This window comes from Gracilinanus agilis, chromosome 5 (assembly GCF_016433145.1).
Source record: "Gracilinanus agilis isolate LMUSP501 chromosome 5, AgileGrace, whole genome shotgun sequence".
In the NCBI taxonomy this organism is placed as follows: Eukaryota; Metazoa; Chordata; class Mammalia; order Didelphimorphia; family Didelphidae; genus Gracilinanus; species Gracilinanus agilis.
Window position 1 is genome coordinate 14601013 of NC_058134.1, and position 22646 is coordinate 14623658.

Consider the following 22646-nt stretch of genomic DNA (forward strand, 5'->3'; position numbering starts at 1 on the left):
GGTAATACAGTGACATTAAAAAAATCTATACTTTGGATTTTGCCTAGGACAGAGCCTTCTCCCCTCCCCATTCTTCTAGTTTAACCAGGAAGGCTACCCCTTGCTAAAACTACGTGCATTCTGGGTAGAGAATTCTGTTGGGATAGTTCTGCTCTTCCACACTAAAATAATACCAGATCCATGATGATTATGGCTATTCTGTGAGTCTGATTTCAGGAAAGGTCAATCCATTACTGAAGAGAGAAATTAATGTGAAAGGTGCACAGTCCGGTAAACACAGGACTTGGCTTCATAATCATGGATCTACAGTCGGAAAAGAACTTAAAGATCATCTGACCAAACTCTTATTTTAGAGTTGGGAAAACTGAGTCTCAGAAGTCAAATGACTCAGCCAAGGTTACACATATAGCAATAAGAATCTTGGTTCTCTGATTCCAAACCCAGTGCTCTTTTCACCAGGTTGTTGAAATGGGCAATGCAGAAAACTCTGAGCTCTCTCTTCTTAGATGTTAACAATATGAGAAAGTCAAACCTGAAAAACAAAACTCCAGGGTAACCCCATTAAAGAAACAACGGCAGAGCCGGAGATGTCTCAGAGGCGTTGGATGATTGAGTCTTCTGACAGCTGTCGATAATTTCCTCTTCATACTCACCTTTCTGACTGACATGAGTATGTCTAGCAAAGTGGCCTTTACAAGACTTGGTTTGATTGGTGTCTTTTATTTTCTAATGGCAAGAAAATAACTTTTATCGTATTATATTGAATGAGTGCACGCTGCTTTTCTACTCTCACGACATTCTCTGTTTAAAGGGCATATTTCAATCAAGGGTACAAACTTGGGGAGAGTCTTCAAGAGCTTCATGGAAGGGTGAGGGAAAGAGAAGAAGAAAGCAGCTTTTGATCTTTTAAAGTCCCAGCTACTAGTTCTAAGCACCTCAATCCTGGCCTTATGGCTAGGATAATACCTTCCAGGGGAAATGCCTACTAAAATTTATGAGCTTTTTACTGGAATTAAAATGATGAAATCATTCCTAAAGGTGGAATTCCATAGCTTTTGTTACATGGTTTTTAAAGAAATATTACTTTAAGATACCAAATAGATGATGCTTATTTACTTGAGATAAATATTTCCCTTTCATATGACACACATTCAATATGTGTTTATTTAAAGGATAATCATTGGACAGCTCTGATGTATGAGGCACTGTGCTAGACACTGTGATCCATCCAGACCCAATCTTCTCGGCATTATCCCTTATTTTTTCTTTTTAAATGCTTTACTGATGCCCTTCTTTTTTTAAAAACACTTACTTCCTGACAGCTCTTCTTCCCAACAGCTTTCTAGCATTTGAACCCTACGTATCTTTTCACAAATGAGGAACATCAAGAAAAAAAAAAAGTAACACATTGGCCATGACTGACTTGCCCATGCCTTTAGTCTACAACTTTCTCCCAAAAGGCAGAAAGAATAATTCAACATCTATTCTTAGAAGTCATCACTGACCTTGGACTCTTTTAGTCAATCAACAAGCATTAAGTGCCTACTATGGGCCAGATATTCAATCTGTCTTCCATCTTTCTTCAGAAATCTGGCCCACTCCACTAGCTTCTTCCATGTACCTATAAACATGCTCTGGTCTCCCCAGTACTAAAAATGTCTTCTATCCCATCGAGTAACCACCTCGACATTCTTCTTCCCTCCACTGCTAAACTTGTTTAAAAAGATTTTCTACACTTCTCCCCGGAACTTTTTCACTATGACCCACACTCTCTCCTCACCTTGCTATTTGGATTCTGATCCAATAATTTATAGAAGTTCCCTTCTCCAAGATAACTAATGACTTAAAAAAAAACACCTTACATTTCATCTTAGAATCAATACTGTGTATTGGTTCCAAGGTGGAAGGACTAGGCAATAAGGGGGAAGTGACTTGTCCAGTCACACAGTTATAATGATTTCTTAATTGGTAAATCCAATGGGGGGGGGTTGTCTCCTTCTTTGACCCCTCTGCAGCATTTAACACTGGCGATGTCTCTTTCCTCTCCTGCTAGTTATGCTTTCCTCCTTGGCTTCAGAGATACTTCATATTCCTGATTCTTCTCCCAGTAGTTCTTTCATCCTTATCTTCTTTCTATCCTTTGAAGGTAGTTATTCTTTGGTCCTCATTTCTTCTTAAGTTCTCTCTTGGTAACCTCATTCCCTGCCTTATTATTAACCATTACGGCTATGAAAATGATTCTCAAATCTCCCCCTAACTTTGACCTCTTTTCTGAGCTTCAGACCTTTACCTCAAACTGCCAGCAAGATTTTCTGCCAGGATTTCCCTGAGAGATCTCAAATTCTACATGTCCCAACCCAAACACCATCTTTCCTTCTCTATCTGCTCCTCTCTTCACCCAGTCTCACAATTTTGGAACCTTGGTGATATCCTGGACTCTTTCACAGAATTACAAAACATAGAGTTCAAAGGGACTTCAGAGATCACAAGCGATGGAATAGTTTGTTTCTTCAGTATAATATGAAAGAGGAGAGAAGAGGAAAGTATGTAGCTTAAGGGAATCTCTTGCTCTCCTCTTATCTGCACTTCTCCCCCAGATGGCATTAGAATGGGATTTCAAACAATGTAAAATAAGCCTTGGATAGCACGTGCTAACAACATCGTTGTGCAATGATATTGGTTGGGGCAAAATGGTGCCAGATATGGCTGTAGTTCACTTTGGCTAGAGCACAGGGAGCATGAAAGGGAATACTGGGAGATGAAGCAAGAAAAATAAACTGGAACCAAATCCTGAAGGGCCCAAATGCCAGCAAATGGAGTTTGGACTTGATTCAGGAGGCAATGGGGAGTCATTGGCTGTTTTTGAGCAAGACAATGATAATGATCAGAACTGCACTTTATACAAATTAGTCCAGCCATAGTGTGTGTAGATTTATAAAAATTTCATACTTTCCACACAATTAAAACCTAGATATGAGTTTTGCTTTTGTAATACATTTAAGTCATCCAAAAATAATTTGGACAGCAGTTCTTTCTCTGAAGCTTTTATTCTGCCTTTTTGGTATTTCTAGAGAAATCTTGTACTTTTATTATGAAAAATTAGTGAATGATCATGGCTTCCATGGGTGAATCTGATACCATACTGGATGGGAGAGCCTTATTTAGGAACAGAACTGACAGTCACTTTACTGACCCAGCCCAGATGTTGGTTTTTTTTTTTTATTTCAGTTCTGATCATTTATCAGGACACAGAATGTCTGATGATAGAAACTCCCTCCAGCAGTCCAGCTCAAAAGCTACTCCATAACTTACAGTCTGAAAGTTTGATGTGCTGCAAGCCTTAAAATGCAATATAAATGGGACTGCCATTATTGTTTTGTTATTGATGTTGGTACTATTACTAGCTGGGGGACTGAAGGGTCAGTAACTTGACCATGATCCCATAGCCATTATGAACATGTCAGAGGCAGGATGTGAGCCCACGTTGACCCTCTAGCCATAGCAGTGGCTGTCTGAAGACTCAGGGACTATAATGAATTTCCAGGGGGTCAAACCCAAAATCCTTACACATTGGTAGTATGACTCCCACAATTCCTCCTGCTAATACATTTATAATCCTTGTTTTTTAACCCTTACCTTCTGTCTTAGAATCACTATTAAGTAGTGGTTCCAAGGCAGAAGAGTGGCAAGGGCTACACAATTGAGGTTCAGAGACTTGCCCAGGGTCACATAGTTAAGAAGTATTTGAAGCCAGATTTGAATCCAGGACCTCCCATCTCTAGGCCTGACTCTCTATCTATTGAGCCCCTAGCTGTCCCTTATCATTCTTTTGTGCAGGTAAAACTCCAGAAATCAATCATCAGTAGGAGTTTCTGGGAAGGTTTTTGGGTTGGTTTTGCCCTCTTTTTAAAATGGGCATTTATGGGAGTTTTTGTGACTTTATGAAATAGAGCTGCCACTCTTCTCATTCTGGTGCAATGGATCGAGTGCTGGACCTGGAATCAGGAAGACCAGAGTTCAAGTCCAGCCTTAGACCCTTATTAGCTGTGTGCCCCTGGGCAAGTCATTTAACTGCTCTCAGCTTCAGTTTCCTCACCTATAAAATGGAGATGATAATAGTACCTGTCTCCCAGGGCTGCTATGAGGACCAAATGAAATCCTATTTTTAAAGTCATATGGAAACCTTGGAGTGTTGTTTAAATGCTTTCAGTCATATGTGCCTTTTAAGTTTATTCCGTGGTTATTGCGGGCCCACTATGCAGCAGACATTACGCTAGGCAATGGGGAGACCAAGACAAAACAAAACAAAAAAAACCAAACCAGTTCCTGTCCTCAAGGAAGTTACATTCTACCAGGGGGAACAACTTGGATACAGATAAGTAAATACAAAATCATTTCAGAGATGGAGCAAGCGCTATCCGTCAGGGGGATGGAGAGAAGAAGGGAAGATCAAGAAAGGCTTTTTCTAAGAGCCAGAGCCTTAAAAGGAGCTTGGGCTTCTCTGAGGTGGAGGTGAGGAGGGAGCCTATTTTAGGCATGGAATCCCATTGGCAATTGAAGGAAAAAATAAGGTTGAACTCTTTGCAATCTTCCCCACATTGTTAAATGGCTTTGACTTAATGAGGGTTTCTACGATGACAAATAAGACACTCAATCTTTTTAACACCAACCAAAAGGGAATTTTCCAGAAATGATCCTGAATTCACGAAGGGTGGGAGTGGGGGAGTGCTTTTTGTAATTGCCCTGAGAGTTTCCACATCTAGACTCCGGAGCTTCCATTAGGCACCCCATCCTCAGGAAGCCAGGCAGGTACCAGGATTCCCACATGATGCCTTTAATGTTGTGTCTTCCCTTGATTCTCTCAATAAAGCCCAGAACTCCAAATCAGCTTATATGCATTAATAATTAGAAAGTGGCCTATGGATTGGTGACCCGCCAGAGACTGGCTTTCAGCCTAACCCTTTCCCATTGCCCTGCCCCATTTCTTTGACTCATCTCACCGTTTGTGGGCTTTGTACCCCCAGTGCCCATCACAGTGCCTGGCATACAGCTTAATGTCGGATCCATTGGGGTCGCCTGCCTTGACCACTGAAAACTCCCACTAGGGTCACTCAGTAACCCTCACATTGAATTCAGTTCAGACTCCGAAAGCATTTTCAGTCACGTTGAGTTATCAGTGCTTTGTGAAACCTCAATTTCAAATGTTTGAAAAGTTCTTGTTGTTCCACGGATCTCCCTTCTTCCATTCTCAGGAACTACAGTAAACTCCTCTGGTGCCACCACCTCATCGCCTCCGGCTGCCAGCCCACAAGCCTGGGGGAGAGAGGCTCCTGACGAAAGCTGCCAGGTCACCAGATATGGCCATTTCATAGCGTCTCTCACCATCATAGGTGAGTACCTGGAGCCTGCTGGGACATCCCACTCAATGGACAAGTTTCTACCTTCTCTGTTCTCAGCATCACTCCAGGGGCTCGCAGAGATTCAGAAGTGGCATTGCTGCCCTCAGAGGACCCAAACTCTAGTTGGAAGGAGGAGATAAACTCTCTCTCCTCAGCTAGGGCTCCATCTCCCCATCTCATTCACACTCATGATCCTCCTTCCCACCCCTGATTAATGCATCTGCTTTGATTTGTTCCATTTCCCACCTGGGGAAGTTTATCCTTCCTTGGGCAACCTGGTTCCACCCCCACTCCCCAGGGCTCACCAAACTGAGTTTGGACACTGAATTGGGGTTCTCCCTGTTGGAGCTCAGATCTCCTGGGCTCAAGGAGATTCAACCTCCTTGGCCTCCCAAGCAGCAGGGATGACCGTCCAGGACCACCACACCCAGCCTCGTTGACTCCCTACTGGAATGAGTCACGTAGAAGTCTCTAAGTATTGGCAGCATTCCCAAGGTGGCTAGTTAAAGGTCAGACACTACCAGGCTATTCAGCTCAGCAGAACTGTGGCATCTTCCAAGTTAGCCTTTGGCTCTTTCCTCCCTACCCCATGCCCTCTCTTCTCTTCTTGACTATTTCTGCCCATTCCCCCTGGCCTACCAAGGGGTCCCAGATTATCTTCCTCTCTCATATATACTATATATGTATACAATATATAGAGAGGGTACGCTTGAAAAATCTAAAAGCCTTTACAACACAAAGAAATGAATCTCAAATGCTGGCATGGCAGGCAGCTTGACGGGTGCCAAGAGATGTATTTGGGGATGAAGGGATGTGGAGGCAGAGGCAGAGGAAGAGGCTTCCTGGCTCCCAGTGGCCTCCCTCATACCATACAGGAGTCTTCATACTGGAGGGACAGGCTCCCACCATAGGGGTACACAACGTCGGGCAGGTTGGAAGGGGATGAAGATCTGTACTAGAAGACAGTCTATTGAGGGTGGCTGCCCCAGGCTTGACCCTCAGCAGCTCCTGTCTGGCCACCTGGGGCTTCCTGAATCCAGTGGCTATTGGGTCGCGTTGGCTTTCTCCAAGCTCTCTGCCCAGAAGGGACTGGCTGCTTTGGCTTCCTCCACTATTGTTCAGCTTGCTTATTTTCACAAGTTCACACTTTCTGTAGGAAGGGAAGTGAAAACAAGCTGGAAGGGAAGTCAGCGGCTCCGTTTGGCTCCAGAAGATTGGGTTCCATGGATACAGAGCCACTGGGCAGCATCCAAGACCTTTTATTTTTGTTTGTTGATTTCTTAACAGTGGGGAGAAGGCGGGAGAAGGCAGTCTTTGTTTGTATGCTTTGCCCTTCTGATTCACTGGCTTGTTTTTTCTTTCTTTCCCTTGGTGGGGGCGCTTGGGGGTGGTTTCGTAAGAGGGAATCCTTGAAGTTAATATCATCCAGATGACAAAGATTCAGAAGCTGGCACCGCAGACCGAGGACTCCACAATTGACTTTGTTGTCACCTGCCAAGGGAAGTGAGTACAATATCGGAATTAGACCAATCAGAGGCTAGGAGCCCCCCAGGCCTGGGTAGAAGGCTATTTGCCACACGCCTTCCACCCCCAAAACAAGAACAGAATTGCCTAATTCACCGAAGCCCCAGATAGAGCTGTAACTAGGAATTCTTTCACATGGGGCCAAAACAGTTGAATGGGGGGAGGGTGAGAGGGGTCTGGCACAAAAGACAGTCCTGGACGATGGCCCCCACAGTTGTCCCACCCTAGTTACAGCTCTGGATAAAGAACTTTGACAGAATTTACAATGTCTCCGAGGAGTTCTGGGACGAATGGTTTTGCCAACCTTGAAAAAGGTCCATAAATGCGATGTTTGATTAAGTTACAAAAACTTTCAGAATGATCCCAGATTATTGACCCCAAACTGTTAAGAGATAGAAGAAGTGTCCCAACGACATCGCACTCCACTGGGGGAGACTGGCGATAGCTTGGTGTTGGGGGAGAGGGGAAGGCCGGCTGCTGGATGGGACGTGCCATTAGAGGTGGCACAATATAGAGAGTACTGGGCCTGCAGTAAGGAAGATCTGAGTTCAAATTTGACCCAGGCTCTTGTACTAGCTATGTGGCTTAACTTCCATTTGCTTCTGTTTCCTCTACTATGAAATGGGGATAAAATTAGTACCTACCTCCCAGGGTTGATAGAAGGAGCAAATAAGGTAATTGTAAAACACACACACACACATACTTAACCCAGTGCCTAGTATTCAGTAAGCACTTAATAAATGCTTATTCCCCCTCCCCACAAAGAACAGCCAACTTCCTACTATTTGTGTATATTTGGTATCTGCTTATTTGTATGTGGATTTCCTTACCCCTAGCAGAATGGAAGCTTCTTAAGGGCAAGTCTGATGGCACATTTGACCTCCTAGTATTGTGCCTGGAGCCTAGCAGGTGTTTAATAAATGCACATTCAACTGAAACCTTTAGGAGCTGGCTGAGAAAGAGAACTACATGGCTTTGAGGAGCTAAGGAACGAGGGCCTTGGGGTTAGGAGGCAGAAATGTTAATGAGATAAAAATGCCACCACTGGGTAGCTGCTCATTAGCTCCTCAACACTTCACTAGAGTCCAGCTCTGGGTCCCGGTCATCAACCAAGAAAGTTATGCTCATAATGGAGGCAGAGCTTTGGATGCAGCTGAAGGAAAGTCTAGCAGGCCACAGTTGGGAGATAGAAACTAGGATGACTCAAACTCTCACCATGGATTTGTAGCCAACTCTCAGCTACTCTCAGCCCTCAGCTCCACTGGCAGGTCAGGTCCCCAGAGGATAACTGCTAGCTTTCCACCCAGGATTCTAAGGTTCCTGAAGGGAGTGGAAATGTACCTCTAAAGCTATAGCTATGAGCCCCCATCTCTATGCTTCCCTCAAAGATTAGCAATGTCAATTAGTGAGTCAGATTTAATTAGCTGTTAGAACATATGAATACTAAAGTGACGAAGCAAGGAAAAAGTCTACGATAAGCCCGCCCACCAAGTAAATCCTGTCCTGGGGAAAGTGAGATCAAGCCTAGAGAGCACATAGGGCAAGGGCCAGCTCAGCTTCTAGAAATATTTTTCTGGAATCCTCAATATATTCCCCTGAAGTATGGCATAGCTGGGCTCCTTGTAGAACCTTGACTGTGCCTTTCCTCTTCAGATCCAGTCCATCCTCTTCTACCAAAGTAGGCGTTGGCTCCAAAAACTGACTATGTGGCCAGAGTGCCCATGAAACATCCAAATGTTCTTGTCCTTTTGAATTCCCTAGTCTGCAGAAAAGTAGAAGAGACTGAGGCTAAGACCAAGATGCTTTCCTTGTGTGCTCCCCGGCCCCCAGCTTTCTAAGATAACTTCTCAGGAGTGACTCTCTTTCCTCTTGACTACCAGATGTTCGGATCTCTTGGTTTGGGAACTAGTCTTTGATTTTATAGAAGACCTACAGAGGCACCACCAAGTTCATCAACCAAGCTGAACAGCCCTTCTGGTGTACCTAGTTCCAGAGCCTTTTGATTGGCTCATTGATCGATGTCTAGGTTTTGTTCATACCTAGGTCACCCTTTTGATTGATTCCTTTGAGCTATGTTCTCACCCGACAAAGGGATCAGGGACATTCGGGCCTTGTGGATCTCCCACTACAGTCTTTGAGAGGTGGTGAAGTCAGTATCTGATTCCTTCCCATCCAGGGATTCTTTGTCATCATTGTACACTTTGAGAAATGCTTGTTGAAGGACGGAATGACATCTAGAGCTGTCGTCGTCTTCTGTCCTAGAGCATCCACAGGGCTGGGGTAGAAGATTCACTAGGTTGCTCCAAAGTGCTCTACATGGATTCAAGAAGAATGGCTGGCTCCTTGGTGGATCTAAATTGCCATTTTCTTCCCTTTGCTCATTCACTCACTCCACCTTAGAGGTGCTCCCTACTCTAGTATTCAAATGTATGTGTGAGCTCCTCAGTGGAGTTAGCCCCTAAAATAGTGCATCTTCTAACACATACAGGCCACCCACCATTAACAAGTATTTTTCTCCACCTTCTCCTATCCTCCCTATCCCCTTCTTTCTCTCTGTCTGTCTCCCTACCACCTTCTGGCCATTTCCAGCACTCCTACTGATGTCTGTACAGTTATTTCTGACCCTACGTGCCTGTGGCCCCAGAACACAGTCTGTGACCCTGTGGAAGTCAGTGACCAGTGCTTGTTGACCATAAGGAGAGCCTTCAGTGGGGCTGGGATGTATTGTGTGAACCTTACCTTGGGTAATGAAGCTAGCCTGGCCCTTACAAGTACACTGGTCTCTATTGATGGACAAGGTAAGTAACAATGTTCATTGTTGGTTGTATAACCATAAGGGGGGGGGGTATCAGTGTGAGAAACTCCCCAAATATAAACCTTCTCTGCTGGCGCAGATGGGAAATTCTTACCCAAGGTCTCGTCGTGAATAGGTGTTAGAGGCAGGATTTGAACCCAGTTCTTCCTGTGTAGAGCTTGGCCTTCTTTCTGTGATACCACGCCCCCTCTCAACAACATTCTATGTGTAGAGAAATATTACAGAATGAAACCGTATGGGGAGAGTTTGGTGGAGGGGAAAATTCTATTGGGAAGCGACAGTTATGCCTTTTAAGAGAGCGTCAATAAAACATTTATTTTTTTATCAAAGAAAATGTACACCCACATTTCCTTGAGCTATTTAGGGCTTTGCTTTAGAGGTTAGTTGACTCCCCCACAATTGTGTTCCCCCTACACACACACACACACACACACACACACACACACACACACACATTGGGAAGATGTCTTGAACAATGGCTAGTGAGGATTCCTACGCTAGAATTAAAATCCAACAACCCATCTATCTAGAACCCAGCTTGGAAGAAAGAGTGACCCCAGAACCTTCTGACTGGGGCCAAGTCCTCAGATGAAATTACACACGGTGACCTTAGACCAAGTACTAATAGGCTATAATTACCCAGTTAAGCCTCTCCTTGAATGTAGCCACATTTCCAAGGGTGACTTGAAAGGTCCACATACTATAAATAATAATGCTGGTCCATGTCTCTAAATAACTGAGGGAGCCTGGTGCCAGGGTCAGGTTCATATACCCACTTAGAAGAGACAGCAGCACAGTCAGAAATTCAAAGCCGAGAAAAGGGCACAAGAAAACCCAGTGGGGTCGTGATTTCTTTATTAACTCAAAACCATGTCCTCTATTTCACCTTCCCATAGACTACCAGATAAAGACCCCAGACCTGGAGTGCCCAACCCACTCTGTTCCTCTTCAGGAACTCAGTGGGGAAAACCAAACAGACAACTGAAAAACCCAATGAGGATGCTCTCTCACTTTTCTTGTGGACAAGAAATTCCAATAGAACAAACAAAGAGGAGACCCTCAATTGGAAATTGCACTTTTGTGCTGGGACACTGTCCAGTCAGGCCCCTCTGCTGTTCCTCTGTCTTTGAATCTCTTTATCCTAGCTGATCTTCTTAGAATATTCACTTGATCACCCCTGGTAAAAGAACAGGTGTTGAATAGGAGACTGGAAAGCAAAGGTGGAACCCTTTCATCTTCACGTCCTTGGTTCTGCTGCTTCCTTTGAGCAAAGCTAGGTCAGATCTCCACACCAATTCCCTTCTGACTCCCAGTTTCTCTCACCAGTCAATAGACACATATGTGTACATGTATATATTATACATATACTATGTACACAAATATAAGTGCAGGTATTTTTATATAGGCATGCTTTCTCTTTACATAGTTTCTTTTTTTTTTTTTTGTAACCCTCACCTTCCATCTTGGAATCAGTACTGTGTATTGACTCCAAGGCAGAAGAGTGGTAAAGGTAGGCAATGGGGGTCAAGTGACTTGCCCAGGGTCCCCCAGCTGGGAAGTGTCTAAGGTCAGATTTGAACCCAGGACCTCCCATCTCTAGGCCTGGCTCTCAATCTACTCAGCCACCCAGCTGCCCCCTCTTTACAAAGTTTCAAGGCAACCTTAAAGCTGGAAAAAGGGATGTTTGAGGAGGCATCAGCAATAACTACCATTTCACTGTTAGGAGACCTTTGAGTTCATACACTCTAGGGGAGATGGGAGTGGTCATTTCTTTTCATTTTTCTAACTCTTCCCTTCTGTCTTAGAATCAATACTGGGAATTGGTTCCAAGGCAGAGGAGTGGAAAGGGTTCGGCAATAGGGGTTAAGTGACTTGCCCAGGATCAAACAGCTAGGAAGTGTCTGAGGCCAGATTTGAAACCAGGACCTCCTGTCTCCCAGAGTTGGCTCTCAATCCACTGAGCCACCCAGCTGCCCCCATAGAAGTGGCTTCTAGATCAGGAGAAATTGAACTTGCGTGGAAGAGCTCATGACAAAGTTCTTTCCTTTTGTCTCAAGCTCCAGGATCACCTGCCAGAATAGAAACAGGCATCTTGGTGTCCATCAGTGCCTTGATGGTGTTCACTATTCTTGTAACCTTCTTTGTGTACAAGTAAGTTTCTACCTCCAACTTTTTATGTATTTGCTGAGATATTGGTCAAAAAAAAAACCTCACTGGTTGTCTACAAATGGTCCTCTTCTATGCCTGGATATTATTTTTTTTTCATTTTTATTTTTATTTTGAATATTTTCCCCTAGTTACATATTTCATGTTCTTTCCCTCTCCCCCAACCCCCCTTAGCCGACCCACAATTCCACTGGGTTTTCCCTGTATCATTGATCCAGACCTAATTCCATATTATTGATAGTTGGACTAGAGTTATCATCTAGTGTCAACATCCCCAATAATGTCCCCATCAGCCCATGTGATCAAGCAGTTGTTTTTCTTCTGCGTTTCTCCTCCCACAGTTCTTCCTCTGAATGTGTATGCCTGGATATAATAGGGAGTTCACACACACACACACACACACACACACACACACACACACACACACACACACACACACACCTCATAGTAGGGAGTCTTCATTTTTTGTTTGAACAAAACATCTTTTCCTAGGGAGTGGGAGAAGGAGCTCTGGCTCCTGAATCATAGGGTTTGAGTTCACATCCCACCTAAGATACTGCCCGAGCAAGTCATTATCTTCCCTGGACCTCATTGTCCTCCTCTGTAAAATGAAAGTAATGATTTAAGAGGCCCATGAGGTCCTTTCCAGCTCTTAGTCTAGAACTCTTCCCTCCCTTCTATTCTATTGAGCTCTGATTGCTTAAATACTCCATTAATATTGCCAGGAGTTTATACACACACACAAACACACACACACACGCACCCATACATCTCCGATGAAGTCATTTCAGGTTTTTAGTCACAGCTAACCTGGGTTTTTGGTCTGGACCTCTGCTTTCATTTGTATAGAGAAGTCCAGGTGTGGAAACTCCCTCTGCTGTTGTAGAGCAGCCACTCCCCCCCCCCCCATTTTTCATCTTAGAGAGCTGCCCCCCGGAGGGGTGGGGCAGAGAGAGGGTAAATGACTGGTACAGCATCCTGCAGCTGGTAGATGTCAGAGGTAGGACTTGAATTCCAAGGCCAGAGCCCTCTGCTGTGATCTGCTTCCTTCCCTCCCAAACTAAGCTGTGACTATTTCATCCTGACTGTCTTAAGAGGTTTTTCTGTTCCTCTAAAAACATGGAAAGCTCACACTTGTCTTCCGGGGGAGAATGCAGGAAGAAAGCTTCTAATAAACAACTGAGAGGTTCTTTATCCACCCTAGCAACTGGTTGGCATTCGATCCAGGCTAGAGAGAATTAACTTTCCTCCCTTTTCGCTTTCCTTCTTTCTTATTTGGTGCCTGCTGTATTTAGTGAGTGAATGTAAGGGACTGCTTTTTAGAAAGCAACATTTTAGCAGTGAAGGTCTTTTCTGAGTAACTTTTCGCAAACATTACTTGCAGGAGATACAAAGAATACAAACCAATTGAAAGCTGCCCTGGGAAGGTGGTGAATGGCAATGGACTGGATGTTTCTTTCCATAATGGGAAAGCTGTGTTCTTCCCAGCAAACAATGAGAAGGATCCGCTGCTGAAGAAAGAGGCTGGGATTGTTTAACGCTCCCAGCCAATCTGTGCCTTTAGAGTGCACACTGTACAGTACTTTACATTGGAGCTGTCCTTGAGTGGATGGCTGATAACTGTGTAAGAAAAGGCATATTGTAAGCGGGTATCCACTGCTTGTGGGTGTAATTTTTTTTTTATATAGGTTAAAAGACATTTTAGAGGAGTGGAGTGGGGGATTATACTGCAGGCAGCCTTGGTCAGATTCTAGAACTAATAAAACCACTTGGCAACTTTTTCTTTCATTGTGATTTATGGTTTACTAAGCAGCACTCCCAGTGTCTGTCCTAGAGCAGATGCCTCCCCGGGGAAGCCCACCTTCCTAATCTGGGTCTTGCCTAGGTTAAGAGCAAGGTAATTTTTTGAGTAGGCAGAGGGGGCCAAACAGAGCTCGGAGCCTCTTGTAATTATTGTCTATGTCAGAATGCACACAATGCAAAACAAAGCAAAAAAGGCTACACAATAAACTGTTTCTAGGCAATTCTCTAAACACACAGAGCCCTCGTCCTGTTTAAATTTAAAAAAAAAAATTCTGTATTCAAGCCCCTAGAAAAGGGATAAGTACTCTTACATATATTTATGGAAGAGCCCTAATAAAAGAGGTTAATGGCGTTTCGTGAGGCCATCGCAGGGGAGGGAGCATGTTGCCTTGTCAGCTCAAAACCCAAACACCTGAGGCCAAGAGGGCTGAATAAATGGAATCACGACATTCTTTCTACCCCCTCGCCCTCACCTAGACAATGCCTGTGAGTTGGTCCCCGCTGCCTGCCTCTTTTTAGGTTAATGCCCACAGAAAAAAATGCAACGGGGTGCTCCCCTGTACCTCGAGAACTATAGGCGACAGACAAATGAAACAATCAATGCCAGCATTCCACGGTTTGGTATCTTGGTGTCCTTGACTCCTCGCGGGGGAAAAAAGATGCCTTTTTTGTATTGCTTTGCCTTTGTTTACGTCAAGAATAACTTTGCAAAGACACAAATTGAGGCTTGGTGGTAAGCAAAACATCCTAGCAATTAGCACTGTCCAAAACTGGAATGTTTTGGTTCTCCTCTCTTCCAGCGAAGGCTAGATGGCCACTTGTGACTGTTGGGGGGCTTCTACTTGTTCAGGCATAGATTTTAGTCGGGTGCCTTCTATCCCTTCAGGGATCTGTGATCGGAATCCCTATCTTGCTCTCCTCTTCCCATTCTCTCCCCTTTCCACAAAAAGCTGCACGTGCTTTTTTCCCCTTTGTGGCCTCCCTGCACATTCATTTTAACCTATGTAAATTTCTCACTTAAAGAAACATTGGGTCAGAATGTCATATCGTGTGCTTTACTTGTAGATAACTCTGGGCCCCCAGTTTGGGCATTTCAGGGCAGCAATTTTTCACTGGCCTCCTCACTTTCAGAAGAGAGATTGTGACCCACAGATGCAGAATGAGGCGTACATGGTCAAACGTGTGGATAGCTTTTGCCAAATTGTATTTCTTTGGTCTGAGAGAGGGTCCTATGGTGGTGTGAGGAGGATGAAGGAAGGAGCCGTTGGGAAGTGAACAATGAGGAAAAGAAAGAAAGAACATCAATAAAACAAACAAAACAAACAACAACCCCACTGATCTGTGAGTCAAGCTAGGCTTGAGGAATTGAAACAAGTTCTTTTCTCTAAATCAGTGACCTGCTTTTTGTCTCCTTGGGAAGGGACGAGCACAGAGGGATTTGGCAAAGTGGAAATTGTCTGTATCACATTGGAAAGAAGTGGAGGGAGGGGGTGTGAATCTTATCAACAGCTCAGGGATGCAGAGCCACAGCTGCTCCTTGCCTTGTGCCTGTTCTTCAGTGGGGCACTGCCCCCTACACCAGGCTATCGAGTAACACCAGGTTGAGGGTCCTTCGTCACTGAAGACCTGGCGCAGCCTGGGGAGTCTTTTTTGATTTAGGCTCTGGAAAGATGGCAGTTCAGCCCATGCTGGGTAGATGGCACTGTCATTCCATTCACTTCAGCAGGCAATCGCTCAGCAAGAATTTGCTTTGCGAACAACGACCTGTTCTGAAATCTCACCTCCGAAGTACATTTGATTTACAGCGGCAGGGATGGATTATGACATTGGCAGGCCTTAAGCTATGTCGAGTGCATGAGGCCCCATGCCATTTTTTAAAAAGCATTTCTTTTCACAAGAAGGAGATTGAAAATATCAACCGGAAAACCTTCTATTTGCAGATCCACCCAGATGAAATTGTAAAACTAGAAGAACAATCTAGCTACAACACGTCTCTCAATAGGCCCGCTTGGGTTCTGAGATCCCCTGAAATTCCCATTTGAGGGGCTCCGAGTTCTGGCCTGGCTTACTTTAGGGTGGCAGGAGCCCCCCATCCGCGAGCTCTCCAGATGAGCCTGTGTGAGCGAGCCCTGCATCTCTTGTCCCTTAGGCTCATTTTGGCCACTTCCTGGATTCCCGTGTTTTCTCTCATAATTTTGTGAAAGCCAAGTCAGAGGCGGGCAGGAAGATTATTTATTTTTAGAAGTAGTGAAGGGATAGCCAGCCCCGGAGAGCCGGCCGGCCACCCAGCCTCCTCCCAGAAAGCCTCGTTTTCTGCCACAATTCCACCTCTAATCTTTTTTTCCTGGGCTCTGACTACCCATCTGTTAATAATGAGCAATTACGGCGGCTGGGATCCAGGGGTCTTTGTCATTTGGAGAGGGAAATGTCTATATTTAGAGAGAGTTTTCTTTTTCTGCCATCTCCTTTATCAATATACTTCATGCCTTGGGAAAGGACGGGGCTTGTTTTTTGTCGTGGTCGCCAGCCCCCGAGAGCTGGGAAGCCAGAGCTCAGGTGATTCACGCTGCCCTTCCTACAAGAGGGAGAGAAGGAATCAGAGTTCCCCGCGGCTGGGCCTCCATTTCCTTATCTGGGAGATTAAGAAAGGGTTGGACTCGCTAATCCCTGCGGCCCCTTCCAGCGAAAACCCAGTATTTCTGGGAAACGATTCCCTATTCATGGAATTCAATTAGAATGTGCTCGTTGCTAAGGCTTCCGAGCTCGCGCTCGTGCTGGTGCGGGTGCCAGGGGGCACTGTGGGACAGCGCTCCGTTGCTAAGTGCTCTGCGCCTTTGGAGCTCCGCTGCAGATTTCCCCAGTGGTTTCACAGGATAAAGTTCGGCCCCGTGGCAGGGCTGCCAGGCCTTCACCTGTGACTGAGAGCAGAGCTAACACCCATCCTGGCAGAGGATGGGAGCCCGTGGAAGTGGCACAAAGGCCGAGGACAGAGTACCACGGCCAGGTTCTCCCCTGAGGGAGCCGAGGCAGCCTCTCCCTCCCGAACAGGAACAGGAGCGGACCTGAACTGCAAATGCTGGCTGCTGGCAGATCCGCCCAGGGGCCCCGGATTGTGGCGACCCTGAGACGTGATCAGCTCCGGGGCTTCTCCCTCACGCCGGGAGCCAGCCTTCCGGGGTCTGCATTTCACAAACATAATCAAAATTCTAGGGAGGGCATTGCTGCATATGCCACGGAACCACACCATCTGCTCTAGACTGCAATTTGGGGGCTTTTTTTTCATGTGCCGCGTGCTAGGATTCACCTTGTGGGGGGAGTCCCAGAAGAATCTTCCCCATAGCACCTCGAGGCTGGCCCAAACTGGAGGTTCACGCTGTCCCATGACCCGATGAGGCCGTGCTATGATGCACCCTAGAAACTGAAGGACAAGCTTCCGGGCACTGTTTTCCAACTCAGGGCTTTTGCTCCAAGTTGTTGTCCTTTCTCGGCCCTCCCCAAAGCACCTTGGACTCTGTCCCGGGAACCGCCTGGGCTACCTTCCTGGGAACTAGGCTTCCTAGTCACTTCCTGGCTAGCATGTCCATAGGATGTCACCTCAGACACATTCCTGCCTCTCTTCTAGCTCCCCTTTACTGTGGTCTTCTCCCATCCAAACAGAAACTTCTTGTTTTTTAAATATAATTTTATTTCTTAAAAATATTTTTCCATGGTTCCATGACTCAGGTTCTCTCCCTCCCCTGTTTCCTCCCCGCTCCCAGAGCTGACAAGCAATTCCACTGGATTAATTTTTTTTAAACCCTTACTTTCCATCTTAGAATCACTACTGTGTATTGGTTCTAAGGCAGAAGAGTCGTAAGGGCTGGGCAATGGGGGTCAAGTGACTTGCCCAGGGTCACCCAGCTGGCCATTGTCTGAGGTCTGATTTGAACCCAGGACCGCTCATCCCTAGCTTTGGCTCTCAATCCACTGACTTACCCAGCTGCCCCCAAATCCACTGAGTTATATGTGTTTTATCACTCAAAACCTCAAATAGAAACATTGGGAGCAAGGATTGTCTTGTTCTCTCTTATCTCCAGTGTTTAGCCTAGAATCTGGCCCATAGCAAACTCTTATCATTCATTCATTCATAATATCAGCGCTAAGTCTAAGGGATCAAGTCAGTCATGATGAAGGATTTACTAAATGTGGGGTACTGAGCTAAATAAACTCTGGCAATGCTGCTGGCTGCCAACAACAACCACAACAACAACAACAACAACAGCAGCAGCAGCAGCAGCAGCACAAAAACAGTCCCTGCCCTCCAGGAGCTCACATTCTAATAGGGAAGAAGAGATAGATTTCCTATACATACTGTTTGCATAAAATCCTGGAATGCTTTTAAACCTCCTTAATGAGCTACAGAAACACTCAAGTCCACAGAAGGGGGGGGGGGGGGAAATAAATGAAGAAGTTCAGAATATAAAAATATTCTGGATTCTCTTCCCAGAGAGATAACCTACAGTGCTGATCCGTTAATACTTAGGCTAAGCTAGATACTACAAATAGACAAGAAACAAAGTCCAGATTGGAATAAGCATAGGAATGTGAGATCATCTTTCAGAAATTGCTGGATTCTTTTAATTGTGCTAAATTTTCCCTAGAAATGAATGGCTCTTTTTTTTTTAAAGATTTAAATATTTTATTTTTTTAGAAAAACTTTCCATGGTTACATGATTAATGGCTCTTTTTGAATGCTCTCCATCTCCAGAGAAAGAACTGTTGGAGCAGGAATGCAGATGGAAGTCAATGATTTACCACTTGTTTATGTTATAGGATTTTGGACTTATAAGGTTTTTTACTTGCACAAGTGAATAATATGGAAATAAAAAACAAATAGAGGCTATGGGAAGTATGAAACAGAAAGTAGGTTTTGTTGAGAAAATAAAAACAAAGCACAGATGAATGAATGGCTCTTTTTTGTAGTATCTGTATTCTTCTGGTTTTGTGGCTGTAAGTCACCAAATCCTACATATTATTACTCATAACCACCTTTTTAAAAAAAAAACCCTTACTTTCTGTCTTAGAATCACTACTGTGTATTGGTTCTAAGGCAGAAGAGCAGTAAGGGCTAGGCAATGAGGGTTAAATGACTTGCCCAAGGTCACACAGCTAGGAAGTGTCTGAAGCCAGATTTGAACCCAGGACCTCCCATCTCTAGTCCTGGCTCTCAATCCACTGAGCCATCCAGCTGCCCCCATAACCACCTTTTAAGTGTACTCCACAGTCCAGTCAAAATGGTCTTCATGGACCAAAATGGTCCTTCCAGGCAGGGCACCATCTGTCATCTCCTTGCTTTGGCCCTGGCTGACTTAGAAGGCGCTGCCTCCATCTTCATCCCTTAGAGTCCCAGGTTCCTTTGAAGATAGATCACAATTTGGAATCATGCAAAAAAGGTGACTAAAGTATCAAGAAGGCCATCAATCTGCCAAAATATTTAAAGCAGCACTTTCTGAGAGAGCAAAGAATTGGAGTCAAAGTAGTAGAAGGTACTTCTCAACTGGAGAAGGGCTGAAGAAATTGTGATACGCAAATGGAATGGAATGTGAACTGGGTCGTTCTCATAGCATTACGTTACATTGTTATAGCCAAAATGAGAAATGTGCCAAAGATAAAGAAGCATGAAAGGACCATAAACCAATGCAGAATGCAGTGAGCAGAGCCAAGAAGGCAAAGAGGAACAAAGACTGCCATAAGATCAACAGAAAGAAGAGCCATAATCAAAATCAAAAGGGAACACTGGGAAATTGGGAAGAACTAGCACTCAGCTCAAAAGAAGAAAAATGAGGAAGACTATATGCAATACTTGACCACCCACCCTGGTCAAATATTACATATAGTTTCAAATTTGTCCATTTTTTGCTCAGATTTTTTAAACTTCCTTTTCTTTTTTTTTCTTCTTTGTCTTAAAAAACACTATTTGTTGTAAGGAATGGCTTTCTGGGAGGGGGAGGGGAGAAGCCTGGGGAGGACTCTGGTGATAGGGAAAAAAAAATCAAAACCAAAAAAAAAAAAAGACAAAGATAAATTTTTTCAAGTAGTTCAAATAACACATAAAGCTTTTTTAATCTCTCCCCAAGCTGCCTGCGCCCTCCACTCTATAATCATCTTGCATCCATTATTTATATTTTTACATTAAAGCAACACATGTTGTCTCCCCTCTCCCCTATAGAATTTAAGCTCTTAGAGAACAGCAACTGCTTTATTTTTTTCTTTGTGTCCCTAGCACAGGGTCTGGCACCTGTGATTAATAAATGAGTACTCAATGCCTAATGATTGCCTAATTGAATGCTACAGTCTTCAAAGAACTGAAGGTGAGGGGTAGCCGGAGATGCTGTGCCTGGCGGGCAGAAGCAGGCAGCAGCACACTGGAAAGAAAGCCTTTCTCAGAAGCCACATGCAGAAGGTCATCAAAAAGGTGGGTGGGCAACAGCAAACAGCCAAAGAGGGTCCCATTGCAAAATTAAAGCCGGAAACCAGCAAAAGTCTGCTCCCTCCTCGGTTGAAATCTCCTCGGTGTTTAGAGAATGGACGCGAGCCCCCAGGTTTGTTTTATTGGAAGCCGTGGGTGAGCAGCACCCAAGATGAGCAGAGGGGTATGGATTGTGAGATGCCCCATTGGCGATCCATTGGCTTATTGGCGATCTCTTAAACCCTATGGAATGAATACCAACACTAGCCCTGTCTTCCCTCCAAGAGGCAGCCTTACGTTTCCAGCTGCTCATCAGGCATTTCCAAATGGCGACCAAATACCAAAATAAACAGCCCTCTTTCTGCTGGAGAGGACCTAGTAAAAGGGAGAGCTGTCTCTGACTTTGCACGGGGTTAAGAAAAGGAGTCCTCTCCAAAATGGAATTTTTAGCCCAATGAGCTAGAAAGGAATAGGAGAACAGGAAGGCTAACAGTCAGGGTAACACTGTAAACAAGCCTTATGAGCTGGTTTCTAAGGGAACCTTTAACGTCATGAGATCGGCTGTCTAAAATTCCGGGGCATATGCAAAAAGAGTAATAATTGTAATAAAAATTCAGTGAACATTTTCAGTGGTCAAAGAACCTGCAAATGGTACTGTTCTGATCCTGGGGAGGGGGGGAAGGGGGGGGACACGACTGTGCCAGTGTGTGAAATCACAAACTTGGGAAATAGGAAAATCAGGGGGAAATTGGTGATCCCTTAGACCCCCAAAGAGGAGCCTTCCCCAAGGTCCTCGACTTTCTTTCTGCCTCTAGATCTTCTCCCTGGGCAATCTCATTCGCATGAGGAAAGGATTCTCGGCCAGTTTCTTCAGCTGGCATTTCCACGCATCTCCTGAAGTTATTGGATTCCTTCATTCAGGATGGGAGTCTTTATGGCTTCCTATATTGAGTAGAGCATGGCACACCCAGCCTGGTCTTCTGATTCTGGCTCTCACTTTTCAGCTATTTGATAAGTGCCTTAGCAAAGTCCCAAGGCCCTCTGTTGCTCGTGTGTCCTCAGTTTTCCACATAAATCTGTGGAACCGAAGTGGGTGGATTGGGACCCAGGAAACTTTCAGGCTGGGTCTGTCAGTTGGTGATTGGAAACTGAGAACGTTTCTTCTCTTCTCGGCACCCTAGTTCCCTCACCTTTCAAAAGAGGGGGCTAGACCAGGTGATGTCTGATGGAAGCTCCCTTCTGGGCCCACCATTCAGTGATTCCCCACGGTAATCACAACATTTCTGATCTACCTCCCAGGGATGTCTGGGGACTGTGAACTTGGAAAGAATATTGGTGCCCTATTCTGCCATGACACATGAATTAGAAAAACATATGCTTTCTCCGGAGAATCTTCCGTTTCATCCTGTCAGTTACACGAGATGTAATTTCCTTGGTACAATTCTTCAATTCCTTCCCCACTCTCTGCTTGTCACATTATTCTGTCATCATTAAAAATGCAGCATTTTCTGATATGGTAGGGTAATTGTGTACATGATCCATGAATTGCCGTGTCGAGAACATCATAAATGATGCTTTCTGAAGAAGAAAAAAAACACCCCACTGGATGCTCTCAGGGAGAACCACCACACGCAGAACCACTGACAAGCCAAAATGGCAGGAATCAGGCGGAAACCAGCACACGGCATCCAGAGCCCGAGATGGCATTCATCCTACGTGGAGGGAAAGCGGAGGGGCAGCCCACCTTTTCTGGCCACATCGACTCCCCAGAAGGCTTAGTCATCTCTGAGGCCGGACTCCAACATTTCAGATAATGCTATGCAAAAGCAGCAAAGATGTTGAGCCCTGGCGGGGCGCTGCGGTCTAAGGGCTGCCTGCTGCTCGGATGTCTTATTTTGGATGATGTTTCTGTCAGCGTATAAGTCCGCACTTCCGAGCATCCCACTGTGGCTGTACCTTGGGCTGTTTTGTCGTTGACATCCTAATGAACGTGGCGCTGGTCTGCTTGACCTCTCAAGGGATCCTTGGATTCCAGAGCAGCTGCTAAGATGAATCTCTGACTCGAGCTCTGCCCACTTTCCCTCTAAGCAACCTGATGATGCCAGTGAAGAAAACCGCCCAGCAACCGAGGGCATCGCCTCCTTCTGAAAAAACCATTTTAGCCAAAGGGCAGCCTGTGACTTTGATGCTTTGACAGATCTGGGAGCTCGGCTGTGGGGGTACTTCAACCACAGTGCAGATGGGCAGCTTGTCCACACCTTTCCCTTCTCAGCCGCCATGACTCTCGTCCATGTTCTTCCAAAAGGACTCCCAAAGACATGAAGATCTCTTGGCATTGGGTAGACATCAGAGGAGCGCACAAGCTGACCATCCTGCTTGCTAAATTATTGGCTCACATCCTTTTCCCCAGCGATATCTTTCTTGGGTGCAACGACTCGTTCCATGCGCACCGCGATCTAATCACGGGGACCTCTAAACTGCCCTTGAGGAT

The 22646-nt window shown here is 45.1% G+C and overlaps 1 protein-coding gene across 1 annotated transcript in view; it reads left to right on the forward strand.

The window, feature by feature from the left end:
* GPNMB (glycoprotein nmb) overlaps nt 1-13667 on the forward strand; it is a 34277-nt gene extending 20610 nt beyond the window's left edge. The window contains exons 7-11 of the mRNA XM_044678476.1: nt 5253-5390; nt 6800-6902; nt 9513-9721; nt 11802-11889; nt 13289-13667. Of these exons, the coding sequence (XP_044534411.1) occupies nt 5253-5390; nt 6800-6902; nt 9513-9721; nt 11802-11889; nt 13289-13442 (692 nt within the window). The 3' untranslated portion in view covers nt 13443-13667. The remainder of the gene's footprint in view (nt 1-5252; nt 5391-6799; nt 6903-9512; nt 9722-11801; nt 11890-13288) is intronic.
* The last annotated feature ends 8979 nt before the right edge of the window (nt 13668-22646 follow it).